At 42.4% G+C, this 13,852-nt stretch overlaps 1 protein-coding gene and 1 pseudogene across 7 annotated transcripts in view; one reads left to right on the top strand and one right to left on the bottom strand.

Annotated features, from left to right (window-relative positions):
* QSER1 (glutamine and serine rich 1) overlaps positions 1 to 5,364 on the bottom strand; it is a 78,797-nt gene extending 73,433 nt beyond the window's left edge. For 2 of the 7 annotated variants that reach the window (XM_073808738.1, XM_073808739.1), the window contains exon 1: positions 4,793 to 5,364. In XM_073808738.1, the coding sequence (XP_073664839.1) occupies positions 4,793 to 4,980 (188 nt within the window). In that variant the 5' untranslated portion in view covers positions 4,981 to 5,364. Of the gene's footprint in view, positions 1 to 2,941; positions 3,044 to 3,742; positions 4,296 to 4,792 lie in introns of those variants that run through there. The other 5 variants (XM_033862674.2, XM_033862675.2, XM_019948293.3 and 2 more) reach the window with 4 other exon arrangements.
* Positions 5,365 to 8,471: 3,107 nt separating this feature from the next.
* Positions 8,472 to 9,338, top strand: LOC117313301 (copper transport protein ATOX1 pseudogene; annotated as a pseudogene).
* Positions 9,339 to 13,852: the final 4,514 nt, after the last annotated feature.

Here is a 13,852-nt window from a genome sequence, read left to right as displayed (position 1 = left end):
GTAGAAAGGAATTTAGGATGATCCAAGGAATTTTAGATTGGCCAGTAAATGCAGGGCCATACACAGCACATTCCAGATTTTTAAAAACTTGACCTTAAGGTGTAGGAGTAGCAATGGAAAGGTTTCAAGCAAAGGAGCAACACGAGCAAACTGGCAGATCTGTGCTTTTAAAACTCACTCTGAATGCTATGAAGAGAGTGAACTGAAGGGGGGGTGGGGAGGAAGAGAGAGGGACTGGGAATTTGGGGTTGGTAGATGAAAAATATTACATTTAGAAAAAAAAAAATATTACATTTAGAATGGATAACAATAAGGTCCTACTGTAAAGCACGGGGAACTATATCCAATTCATACTTTAAAAAAGAATATATATATATGTGTGTAGAACTGAGTCACCTTGCTGTACAGCAGAGATTGCCACAACTTTGTAAATCAACTTGACTTCAATAAAAAAAAAATAAATAAATAAAACAATGAATTGAAGGAAGGAAAGAAAAGGTTTAAGATTACTTAGTTATCCAAGTGAAAAATAATGGCTTGGATCAGGGTGGAGCAGTAGAAAGACAGTAGACAATTTCAAGATATATTTAAGAGATTAAAAAAAAATAGCAAGGCTTGGTGACTGAGCACACACAACTCTCAGGTTGTGGCCTGAGAAGCTAGGTGGACAGAGGTGCGACTTACTAGAAAGGATTCACTAGACAAGCAGAGGTGGGGTGGATGGGGAAAGTATGAGTTCATCACTAATGATTCTCGCTATACACCCAAGTAAAAGCTCAAAGAGGGAGATGGATACGCGATTAGGTGCTCAGAAGAGGTCTGGGCTTTAGACACATATATGGGCATCTCCAGAGATGGTATTTAAAGTAACGGGCATGGATGTGATATCCTCAGGAGAAAGCACAGAATGGACAAGAAAGCCTATCAATCCCAAGCCCCAAGGAAACAACATGTGGAGATAGAAGAGTAAGAACTAGTGAAGAAGAGGAAAAAGCAGTGGGCCAGAAAGGAGGAAAACCACAATAGACAGTGCTATGGAAGTGAAAGGAAGCATGTTTCAATTAGGAAAACAAACGGACAGTGGAGATAAAGAACACTGAAATAAGGATATTAATGACGGCTAGGTTTCCAGGCCAGTTACAGAAGGTCATTAACCCATTACATAGGTAGATTACAGCATTAGACTATCTTACCATGATGTAGTGCAGTACAGTAATGAAACATGCAGGCTTTAGATCCACAATGCCCAGGTTTAAATCCCAGCTCCACTACTTACTTGCTATGTGGGTCTAAGTTTATTAATGTCACAATGCCTCAGTTTCCAATTCTTAAAAGAGAAGGTAAAAATAATACCTACCTCAAAAGACTACTGTGAGGATTAAATAAACTAGTGTGGGTGTTTGTCACTTAAAACAGTAGCTAGCACAAATTAGTTGTCAGTAAATGATAGCTACTATTACAACACTGTTTTTATGGGAAAATACTTTCTGAACAATAGAAGTTTATAATCTTTCACTAATTTGGGATTGTCTCTACTCCTTATAAATTGTGATCTTACAGGTCTCATTACAAAAGCCTTGAGGGAAACGTTAGAGTTAAAACTTACTCAAAAAGTCCTCAATATAGCAGCTGACCATTTTTAGAGAAGCTAATCATTGTTTTCTTTTACGGAAGGGTACCTCTCACACTCACTGCACATTCATACTATAATCAGAAAGAACTTATGTATTAGGAAATTCTAAAAACTGGTGGCAAAAAAAAAAGGCTGTTTCAAGTCAAAAAGGCAAAAAACAAATATAATTCTATTTTAAAACAAAATATTTCCATTTAGTCACTTTCTAGTGTGACTAAACACAACATGTATCATCACCATGATGAAACAGTCTGTCTCTTCCTGTTCTGTACAAGATATAAATGTCAGGGAGAGAAAAGGTGCAGGTCCGTAGCGTTCTGATGATCATCTTATTTCCAAAAGCATGGAGAGGTATTTATAGTATTTAAACTAGCCCCATAAAGAGTATTTCCAACCACATGGTGATAGGCAAAGATATGCTCATTTGGTCCCTGAAACTGAGAAGATCCCAAATAAATGGAGATTTATCAATATATGACCAGGTCCCATCTCTGAACTTCCATATACGTACCAAGCACTATTATAGAAACATTCAGAAATCTCTCTATACACTCTATTTAAGGTATCAATAAAATGCTTGAGTTTTCCCATTAGCACTTTATTTTTCAATTGTTAAAACAATGGAAATACCTAATACCTTATGGAGCTGTTATACCAAAAAATTGTTTACTATGCTGTTTCCTATCAACTGATGAAAATGTTTCATTTCAGGACCAAGTAAAGACATAAGGTAGGATGTAAGATTCCATGTCAGTAACAACTGAATGTCATTACCATCTGTTAGCTTCTGAATAGGTTACTGGAAACAAGGTGAGAGGCTAACTCCTTATGGATAAGTATCCATACTGCGTCATCACAACTAGTATTCATTTCCACCTTCAAGAAAAACTGCCAAAAGGGGGAACAAAAATATTCAACTGATACACAAATTATGAAACAGTTTTTTAAAATGTTACAAAAATATGAGTAGGCTCCTGAAAGCACAGAATACTTAAAGGGCATATTTCAGATTCAGTATTTTTTATAGAACTGAAATGAGCGAGGACATCACAGTTTGAGGAATAAAATGAGGTACAATTAAGAAGTGTGTGTAGCCCTGTACAGATGGCCTGATCCTAACACAAGATGTTAACAAAGCAAGTTGATGGGGGAGGGGGAAAGCCTGCATTTTCTATGCTATAATTTAGCTAACTCCACCCCCAAAATATATTTTAAGAGGGGAGGGGCTTAGCATTTAAGAATCAGTAATTTCCAATAAACAGAAAATAAATCCCTTTTAGATTATGTGTTCCAAATAAATCTACTTACTGTTTTCAAATGTGTTTGGGAAGTCATTCTTTGTTACTTTGATAAATAACATTTGGAAAATATGACAAGTAGATTTTAGTTTCTTGACTCAGAAGTATTCTGCTAAAAGAAATAACAGAAATAACTAGATAGCATTTGTTTCATGTACCTAATAAAACAGTTGTCATTTAAAACATAAAATATGCTGCACAATTACCTATCACTGCTGTTCCCTGAAGAGAAAGTAATTTTAATTTGTAAATTATGGTATTTGATGCAAAAGCTACTTAAAAAATGATAGTCAAATTACCACCAAAAAAACAAAAAAAAGGAAAAGTGCCATACATTTTTCATAAAACTCCTTAAAATGTCTTAACTGTATATAATACAAAGTTATGACTATTTCTGAAAAGTCTCAGCATTTAACTATTTAGCTCCAAATTGGCACATCACATTATTTTTTTAACCCCATCTCTTTTAAACAAAGGACCTAAAATTTTCTAAGAAAGCGTACTTCCCTTTTCTTGAACAAATTTTTTCTCATTCTCTCACAATCACCCCAAGGTACTATCTAAGACAAAGACCAGCTACTCTTCGCACATATTTTCCAAATCATGAACGTGGAACTTTTATAAAAACAAAGAAGATAACCTAGAATACTGTAATATATAAAGTAAAAAAAAAAAAAGTTCACTTCTGTCGTGACAATAATAAAGAAATCTGATGAGATCATAAAACCACGAAGCTTCCTGTTGGTAGCTGAGGATGAAGTCATTAGCAACCCAAGATTCCCTGGTCCTTGTAATCAGAAGCTGCACCTACCAGATTCTTCATTGTTCGGCAGAGGTGTCTTTAAAACACCCCGCTCCCGAATGGTCCAAACCAAACCACGCCTTCCAGTTATCATTCAAATGGACCGTTTCACGTTTCACTGTGTGGCACTACTACACATTTCCCGCGAGCTTAAATATCTAGTAAGAGTCAACATTTTAGATTCCCTTGGTCATGCTGGAGCAAAGATGAACTCTTGAACCCCACGCTACATAATGAACCGGGGCTTCAGAAACCGAGATGGAGAAGCATGCTTCTGTTCTTCAACCTTTATGGCCTTCACCGACCGCCCCTCACCTCCAATTTCTTCCCAACTTTAGTCACCCCAAGGCAAAGAGAGATTCCATACTTCCTGCTGTTGTTAAAAGAGGAGGACACCCAAGAGTAACTTTGAACCTGTATACGAGAAATAGCTTCATCTTGGCCACCACTGCAAACATATGTCACCCAGCCACGGCGCAGCGTTCGCGCCCCAACGGGCCCCCTCCTAGGGCCCACGCCCCCGGGGTTCTCCCGCAGCACAGCCCTCCCGGGTCCCCCAATGTCAGGGACGCAGCTCCGCGCCTCTTCCTCTCCCGCCTCCCCCACCCTCACACTCACCGCCGGGGCCCCCAAGACCACATTGTCGGTTCCAATACAATGGAATGTCACTGCCCCGAACCCCTCAGCGCCCCCCTCGTACCCCCGGAACCAGTCCCGAGTCTCCCTGATCGCCGAGTTCAGCCACGAACCCAAACTTCACCATGTGAGAGCCCGAACCCCGGAGGTGACGGGGACCCACGACTCCCGCCCAACCCTCCCTTTTACCCACGGTCCCCGACCAGCCCTGGCTGCGAGTCCCGCACTGGGCACCCGCACCCACCCCAAGACCACCCCACAGGAGTCCTCAGCCGTCTCTCCCGGCCAGGGCTAGGGCGAAGAGACGAGCGGAGGGCTCCCAGCCGGCCCGGACCCCTGGGCGGGGCTGCACAGGGGCGAAGGCCCCAAACGCATCCCTGGCCTTTCCTGGCTCACCACGACCCCGCCGCCCACCCTCCCTACCTGGCCTTGAGGCTGGGGCTGCTGCCGCTGCTGCAGCTGCTGCTGGAGGCGGCGGCGACCGCCGCAGCTCGGGGTTCGTAGGCCCAGGCGGGGGCGGGGGGTTGTGCGGTGGCGTTGGCGGGGGCGGCGGGGGGTGCGGGCGGCGGCGGCGGGTCGGCGAAGCCGGAGGTCGCGTAGTTCCTGTCCATCGTGGGGGTTGCGTAGGGAGGGCGGGCAGCAGCGGGGGCTCCTCTAGGGCGCAGCGAGAGGGGGGCGGGAGGGGAGGGAGGGGGCGGGGGGAGGAAGAGGAGGAGGAGGCGGCGGCGGCGGCGGCGGCGGAGGGAGCTGGCCCCCTCACATGGCCCCGGCGGGCGGACGGGCGAAGGGCGCGCTGGCCGGTTTGTGTCGGGGGAACCCGAGCCGCGGTAGGCGGCGAGGCCCCAGCTGGGCGTCAGAAAAGCGGCGGCATCCGCGGCCGGGACTCACGGCAGCGGCGGCGGTCGCTGCGCCCCATGTTGGTGGATTTCCCAGGATGCACCTCCCGCCCCCCTCCGCCCCGCGGCCTCGCCCCGCCTCCCCTCGGCGCCCCGCGCCCGCGGCTCGCGGGCCAGGCGGGCGGCCCGTGAGGCCTCCGCCGCCACCGCCGCCTCTGGAAGGCCAGCCGGGGCGGAGAAGGCTTGAGGCCTGTCTGGCCCAGCCGGCTCCGGGAACGCGGAGGGGCGCCCGCCAGCCCTAGCCCAACGGGCCGCGGACTTCCCGCCCTCGTCTGCTCCAAGGGGAGCTGTCCGCGCTCGCCGCGCCCCGCGTGGGAAGGGGCCGCGCCTGCCGTTAGTCCTCGCGAGGGAGGGGAAGTTGAACGGAAACCCAGCGCAGGGTGCTGCAGAGGGGGAGGCTTGTCAGCGCTTTGCCTGGAGTTCGTTATTTGACCCTTCGAGTTATTTTGAGCGACACAAATACTCAGTTCCCACATCGCGATTCCTTTCTCTGCTCCTCGTCCCAAACCAGAAACAGCTGAGCGGGCTGTTTTACAGTTCCGTTTACTCCCTTCCTGCCCAAAGCTTGGTGGGCTAGAGGACCCTTTTCCTGCTGTTAGGGGAGATTTACATTCAAAAAGATTCCAATTCAAACGTATTATTTTCCAATCCTAGTTGAAGGACTTTTCCCAGGGGCTCTTATTAACTGTCCCCACCCCCTCCTTGGCGATTTTTCTCATTCTGGGTTTCAGAATCGTCTGTCCCAAGATAAATACTGCCTCTTCATTGATTAATGCAGCTACCATCTGGATGACTTTAATTACCATAAATTTAAACTCACTGTGCACACGTTGTGTTGGACTTTTTGTTTGAGACTTGGAACTTCAGCAGGACTCTACCCAGACATTTCCGGTCAGACCTCCAAGCTGTTTGGTGGGGGGTAAATTAAAGATTATTTGCGGTTCTTCTAGTGTATGTCAGAGCTGTGTTTCTTTAGTAACTCACGAGTAGTGAAACTTCGGGATCATAGAAATCATCATTTGGTCCTTAAGGCATAAAGTAAAAGTTTAAAAAAACCGTAAAGTTTATTGACCACCACCCTTAAAAAATCAATACAGGTTTAACACCTATTTATGTGCTTAGCAGAGAAATCTATCCCTCAAGATAAGCCTGACATAAAGGTTAAGCAAATCAGACAGGCATAGTAGAAGTAATAAATTTGATACATTATCTCACCATTTAAAAAGCAGTTTAAACTTCGGTAATACCTGGTATTGGATCTGCTATTCCTTCTGAGATTAATTTTGTTCTGGGAGATTCTGTTTTCCTCCTGGCGCCTACATCCTTTTGTTCCTATTCATTCCTTTTTGTAAGTCTTTCGGCACCTGTGATGCTTGGAGTCTGGTCCGGGGTGGGGAAGCAAGGAAGTGAGTAGTCGTTATTTACAAATGAATTCAAATGTGTGGACACAAGTGACTTTGCCAATTTTATGTTAATCCAAGTATGCATTTACTGAGGATATCTTTGAAAAGTGGTTTTCTTTGGGGAAGGAATTTGCCAGATAATATGAGATCCTGCAGAGAAGTAACATAAATCTTCCTTACAACATTTACTTTTCTTATTGCAGACTGGAGATCTGTAATCTAAATAAAACAAAAAAAATTTTTTTCACTACTAACTATTCATTTATAAGTATTTTTGTGAGCACTAAAGTTTTGGCTGTATGGAAGGTGTAGGAAGTGGAGTGGCATGATATGTTTTATGGCACTTAGTTTGATACCCACAACTGGTACTCAGAATGAGTTATGCAGGCAATACCAAACAAGTGGCAATAAAACCTTTATAGTCCCTCACACCATTATGTAGTTTGTTTATGTCACATAAATCAGAGAAAAGATATTAAGCGGAAATTTTAGTATTTTATTTATTTAACAGTAAATTTTATTTTATTTTTATTTTTTATTGGAGTATAGTTTTACAATGTTGAGTTAGTTTCTACTATACAGCGAAGTAGTATTTGAAAAATAATATTACTCTGTCACCATATATGATGTTCCTTTGCCCATTAAGTGAAATTTCCCTAGTTTATCCTAAGTCAATGCAAGTATATTTCCAATGTTACAACATGTCTACAAAATAACATCATAAAATCTTTTTGGTAAAATTGATGGCATTATCTGAAGAATGTCTTCTACCCTACTGAAAATATACTCCCAACACTGCAAACGTTTCATGTTCTCTTTCAAATAATCCCCAACCACGCTGTTTAAGTCTGATCTAGACTGCCTCAAAAGTCTCCAATGAGCCTTGTTGTTCTTGTTTTAAGTAAAAATGTTCATTCCAGTCTTTGCCTACGGAACTTATCCAGGTCAACTGTTATGTCTTCCATGACATTTCCCCAACTTTCCAAGGCAAAACCAATTGCTTCCTTTTCAATTGCTCTATGGTGCTTATTATATTCATTATATTTAACACCATCTTGTTGCATTGCAATTCGTTGTGTATTTGCCCCTTTCCCTCACAGATCATGAGTTCCTTAAAGGCAGGAGTTGTGTTTAATTCATCCTTGTATCCTCAGTACTTACCACTACTCCTGACATTATATTAGGCTCTAAATACATATTTATTGAATGAATAAATACAAATAGTATTTTTAAAATACCCATTCAGAAATTCCATTTAATCATTTACATACTCCTTTCTAGAAACAAACAAACAAAGACAATTTGGTTGCAAGATGAATTGAGACCCTCCACTTAAAAGAGCCCTTCCTCCTCCCCCACTCCCATCTTCACTTCCTTCTGAGTTTATTGACTAGAAGTTAGTGATGCCTTAGAAAATGTCCATGAACACTCTCCCCACATTTCCCAACCTTCCTTCCATCCCATTAAAAAATCACTGAGTATTTCAACTGGTAGGAAACTTGGAGTAGTTCATCACCCTCATTCTGTTGCTGATGAAACTGAAGCCCAGGATTCAGCTTGTTTTAAGGTGATAGAGGCAATCACTTGGGGGAGGGAGTAATGGAACTCTATCTCCACTGAGGCAGCCTTGTTTATTAGCTTGTGGGGAAATGCAGAGTTTAGGGTTAACTGATTAGAAATGTAGTCAGTAACTCTATATATTCCAATGTTACAAATAGACCAACCATTAATTAGAAAGATACAAGAAGGACAAGTTTTGTGGGAAGTAGGTTGGTTAAGGGAGGGGGCCTTAATTTTCCATTTTTCCTTTCTCCTCTGGCATTGGGAGGGGGAACTATAAGCCCTGTCTTTGCCAGGGGAGAACTCATTTCAATCTCTTAGGTCAACATCAGAAATTAAATTAAAACATCAGAAATGAAGTAAGTCCCACTATCATTTTCTCTGAGGCTTGACCATACCAGTCATCTTTGGCTGCTCTCTCTCTTGCCTATCATACCCTCCAGGGTGACAGCAATGGAGTCAGAAGAGCTGCATTTAAGCCTGATTCTTTGGAAACCACAGGTGTCACTGAAAGACAGTGATGAGTCACATTCCTCCCAGTGAGGAGAACTTCAAGAAACTTACTTGATCATCAATTTTGTATGTAGAGGAAGGGTCTAACTACAGATATGGATGACCTCTTGAACTCTGGTGACTGGCTTAGCTTATAGGGGTCTGGAAGAAGCCAGGTTGAATGACTAGAGACCAAGAGATCTGGGGATAAAGCACAGTTTAAGTATGAGCTGGAAAGACAGGGGTGTGGCCTGATCATGAAGTCTATCATTGAGTGATATCTTTTATCTCCCCGAGTAGATTACAGGAAATTTACACCTGTCTCTGTGGATGATAGCTCTTCTCATCAGAATAACCAATATGCAGAGCGGGGGAGGCGTCACCAACGCCACTGCCATCACTTCCTCAGTCATGCCAAAGCACGAGTTCTCTGTGTACGTGACCTGTGAAGGCTGCTCTAATGCAGTCACTCAGGTTGTCAATGAGCTGGGAGGAGTTCAGTTTGACATTGACCTGCCCAACAAGAAGGTCTGCAACAACTCTGAGCACAGCGTACACACTCTGCTGTAGACCCTGGGGAAAACAGGAAAGGCCGTTTCCTACCCTGGCTCCAAGTAGTGAGGGCCTGGGCCTCCAGCCTGCAGGATGGACCAACGTAGACACAACTCTGATCCTCTCCTGCCTTCCAGACAGATCTAAGACCTGGCAATCCTGCTCAGTGATGGGAGTTCCTGCAGAGACCTTCACTTGCCCTGCTCCTCTGTAGCTTCCCTGCAATAAAGTCCAGCTGCTTTTGCTGGGGCAGGTGAGTGGGCAAGAATAACCAATATGTATCGAATACATATGTGCTAGGTCCTGTGCTATGGGCTTTGCATGGTTTATCTCATTTAATCTTCAAAATATCCTTACAATGTGGGTCACTATTATTTCCATTTTATAGGAAATTGAGGCTTAATGACATTAACTGCCCAAATCATATAAACTAATATAAATTAATAAGAGTGCAAGTGGAGCTTCAAACCAGCTATGTTTGACTCCAGAACCCAATAGGCTTGGTTAAAGTGCTACTGCCAGGTATCTCCACTAAAGAGTTGCTATGTTTTCTTTTATAATTAATGAATGTTTTGTGGGTACTTTAAGACTGTAAACTCCTGAAGCATCATTCCTTCACCACTGGTTTTAGTATCTGTATTAGTTTCCTGTGGCTGCAGCAACAAATTATCACAAACTAGGTGGCTTAAAACCATAGAAATTTATTGTCTCAAAATTCTGGAGGACAGAAGCCCTAAATCAAGATGTCTGCCTGTGTGCTCCCCCTGGAGGCTCTAGGGGAGAATTCTTCCTTGCCTCTTCCAGCTTTTGGTGGCATTCCTTGAATCGGCTACCTCACTCCAGTTTCTGCCTCTGTCTTCACATTGCCTTCTCCTCTGGATGTCTTTTTCGTCTGTCCTTTATAAGAACACTTGTCACTGGATTTAGAGTCCCCCCCCGGGTAATCCAGGCTGATCTCATCTCAAGATCCTTAACTTAATGACATCTGCAAAGACCCTTTTTCCAAATAAGGTCTCATTCACATGTTCTGTGGATTAGAAGATGGACACGGCTTTTGGGGAACCACAAATCAGCTCACTACAGCATATCCACTGATGATTCTTGATGAAATCAATTATTATTATGGTTACCAAACTGTAATTTTTGTAACTCCATCCTTTCTTCTATAATAATTAGTTATCATTCTTCTACAAGAAGGAACTTTTCTTTATCTCCTATTTATCTACCTATTTATTTCAGTATAGATTCATGAATTTTTTTATTCAATGGAGTTGTGCAGTATAGAAATAACTTAGCAGGTTCAGGTTGTCCAAACCCTGTGTATTCCAAAGAAAGGTTTGGCCCTTGCCAGGCTCCAGGGCCATAACTTCTAAGCACTTGGAATATCCTGCCTGTTAAGAGTGGTTTTGTTTACCTAAGGCCTTGGACCACACTAGATAGCTATGCTAACAATGTGATTTATGGTGGGGGCTTTGGACCACACAGTATTAGTTGACCACTGGAGGGGTTAGAGAATTAAGGTCAGCCACCAGGGAGTCAGCCATGCCTATGTGATCAACCTCCCCCCAAAAAAAACAAAAACCCTGGACACCAAGGCTCAGGTGAGCTTCCCTGGTTGGCAACACATCATGTGATAAATGTCCACAGCACTCCACTGGGAGAACACAACTTCAAGCTGCACCTGGTCTCCCTTAGACTCTATGCCTTCTTCCATTATTGATTTTAATCTGTATCCTTTCATTGCAACAAACTGTAACCATCAGTATAACAACTTGACTGCCTTGTGAGTTCTTATAGCAAATCATTGAATACAGGGTGGTCTTGGGAGTCCTTGAACACAAGATTATAATCTGTTACCATATTTATTTATTTTGATGTTCAAATAGTGCCATATTTGGCCCAATACCCAAACATTTAATTACTTTAGTATAATTCCTCACAATAAGTAGCCATGTGAACCTCTTAAACAGGGAGTAAATGATCAAAGCTATGGAAAACATTCCCTTGCCCTTCCTAAAGTCCCACCCCATTCCACATCTTCAGCCTGGATGGAACATCAGTGTATCAACACGAGAAGTACAGTCCCTTCATAGGTTTACACACATACACACCACAACCACCACCACCAACAACAACAAAAAGAAAAGAAAACAATATTCCACTACTTAAGACAGTCCTATTATACTCCTGTTCTGGTTGTTTGCAAACACAACTTGAGGCAAATATCTTCCAGAGGTTTTGCTGCTGGAGAATTGAACCTCAAACCAAGGGTGGTAGAGCATGTGTTCTCAAGCCTCCAGTTTCTCATCTATGGCCTAAGAGTAGGGCACTAAAGCACACTCTGCCTGAGCAGAAATCCCCCTGCATAGCTGGTTTATATCCTCTCCCTTCTCTTGTTGCTTCTCTGTTCCCTTTATCACAAAGCCCCAGATATGGTGGTGGTAAAGGAAGCTTGTTGGGAGAGATCTAGACTTCACCTAATTGTCGTGCATGTTAATGTTAGTATATGTATATTAAATACTGAGCGCATCATTACCTGGTATCAGATTCAATTTTGTCAAATGGGATTTCTCCGTTACTTAAGATCCAGATACAGTAGGCTCAAACATCATGTGGAAGTCCAAAACCCTCTAACAATTTTCTGCAAAGTCTAGGGAAACTTATAGTCTCTTGCTCAACATGTCTTCAAGATTCTTCTGCTTCCATGAGTTGTTTCTCTGTTCAAGGGAGAAATTGAAATTCAGTCTCTTTATAGAGTTACACACACACACACACACACACACACACACACACACATTCTCATAGAGAACATTTTTGAAAGTAACAAAGTAAGCACAGACTATTCATTATCCTAGTTTTATTATTTTTATGCATACTCATCTTTTTTGCTACTCATGTAACGTGGTTGCTTGCTCACAACGTTAAAAACTCAGAGGGAGCATTGGTCATGACATGTTGTAGCAGACTCCTCTGGTGCCCACATCACATCCCTTGGCTCACCTCTGAGACAGTCCTGACTTACCTTGTGTGCATAGCAACCTACCCCAAGACCCTGCCATGCATCTTTCTGCATTCTGCTTTCTTGGGCATCACTGGAGCTCCCCAGAATGCAGGGGAGTTTGTATTTCCCCATCAGGAGAAATCCTCAGTCAGTGGAGAATGGATGTCCAGCCTCCCAGCTTCCAGGTGGGCCGTTATGGGAGGCATTTTTCATCCTTCTCAGAGAGTGGTCCTTATAGAAGTGAGCCCCTGCTGCCGACAACAGCAACTTTGATAATATGCCCTTTGGTTTGTTCTCCTGTCCTGCCTTTCTCCCTTCACTGTCATTCTTGCTCCCTCCCAATTAAACTACCTGTGCCCAAATTGTTCTGCTTTTGGGGGAACATGTCTTATATTATTGTTTGATATAACTACTTAATTTTAGTGTTGTGATTTAAATTTGTAGGTATGAGCTGTCCCAAGTCTTAGTTATTGAATCTTCTCCTATCAGCTATGGATTGGCTAAGGGGACAAGGCAGAGTGAAGGAAAGAATGTTGCTAAAAGTGCTAGAAGCTACATCTTGAAAACATATTCAAGAGGTCAGAACTTGGACATTTCCAGAGAAGTTATGATACAAGGGTGAAACAAGTGGGCTGGGGTCTTTAAAAAAACAAAACAAAACAAAACAAAACTGTAGTCCTTCCTAACAAAAGCTTATATGCCCACCCCCACCCCCCAAATAAAAACTAAAGATATACTCTTTGGAGAGACAGAATAGCATAATGCTTAAGAGCATAGACTCTGGAGCCAGGCTACATTCACTCAAACACTGCTTCTGCTGCTTACTGTGTGAAGTTGGGTAGACTACTTACCTTCTCTGTGCCTCAGTCTCCTTTTCTGTATAATACCTGCCTGTAAAATTATTACTTAGTAATAATACCTGCCTCATAGAGGTATTAAGAGAATTAAATAACAGTATGTGCTTGGAACAGTGCTTGGCACATAGTTTTCAATTATTTTTTAACTTTTTATTTGGACATGGAGTAGAATAAAGAATAATACAATTATATCCTGTATCATTCATTAACATTTCATAAATGCTAACATTTACTACATTTGCTTTCAAACTCTCAGGCACACCATTCTTCTCAACATCATACTGGAGGTTCGGCCAGAGCAATAAGGTGAGGAAAACAGAAAGAAAAAAATAAAACTATGTTTATTTGTGAATGTCATGTTTATGTCATAGGAAATCCTACGGAATCTATTTTTAAAAGTAGAACTAATAATTGAATTTAGCAAGATCACAGGATACAAGGTCAATAAGTAAAAAAACAATTGTATTTCTACATAGTAACAATAAACAATTGGAAAATACAATTTCTAAAAATTGAGATATTCACAAATTCTTAATTTCAAAGTATTCAATCCAGTGGCTTTTAGTATATTCATAAGGTTGTACAACCATCACCCCTATCTAATTCTAGAACATTTATAACACCTCAGAAAGAAACCTCATGTCTAATAGCAAACACTTCTCATTCCCTCCTCCCCCTAGCCTTTGACAACCATTAATCTACTTTCTTTATGGACTTGCCTA

This window comes from Tursiops truncatus, chromosome 8 (assembly GCF_011762595.2).
Source record: "Tursiops truncatus isolate mTurTru1 chromosome 8, mTurTru1.mat.Y, whole genome shotgun sequence".
Classification (NCBI taxonomy): domain Eukaryota; kingdom Metazoa; phylum Chordata; class Mammalia; order Artiodactyla; family Delphinidae; genus Tursiops; species Tursiops truncatus.
Note: the sequence above shows the minus strand (reverse complement) of the source record. Positions and strands in the feature narration are given on the sequence as shown.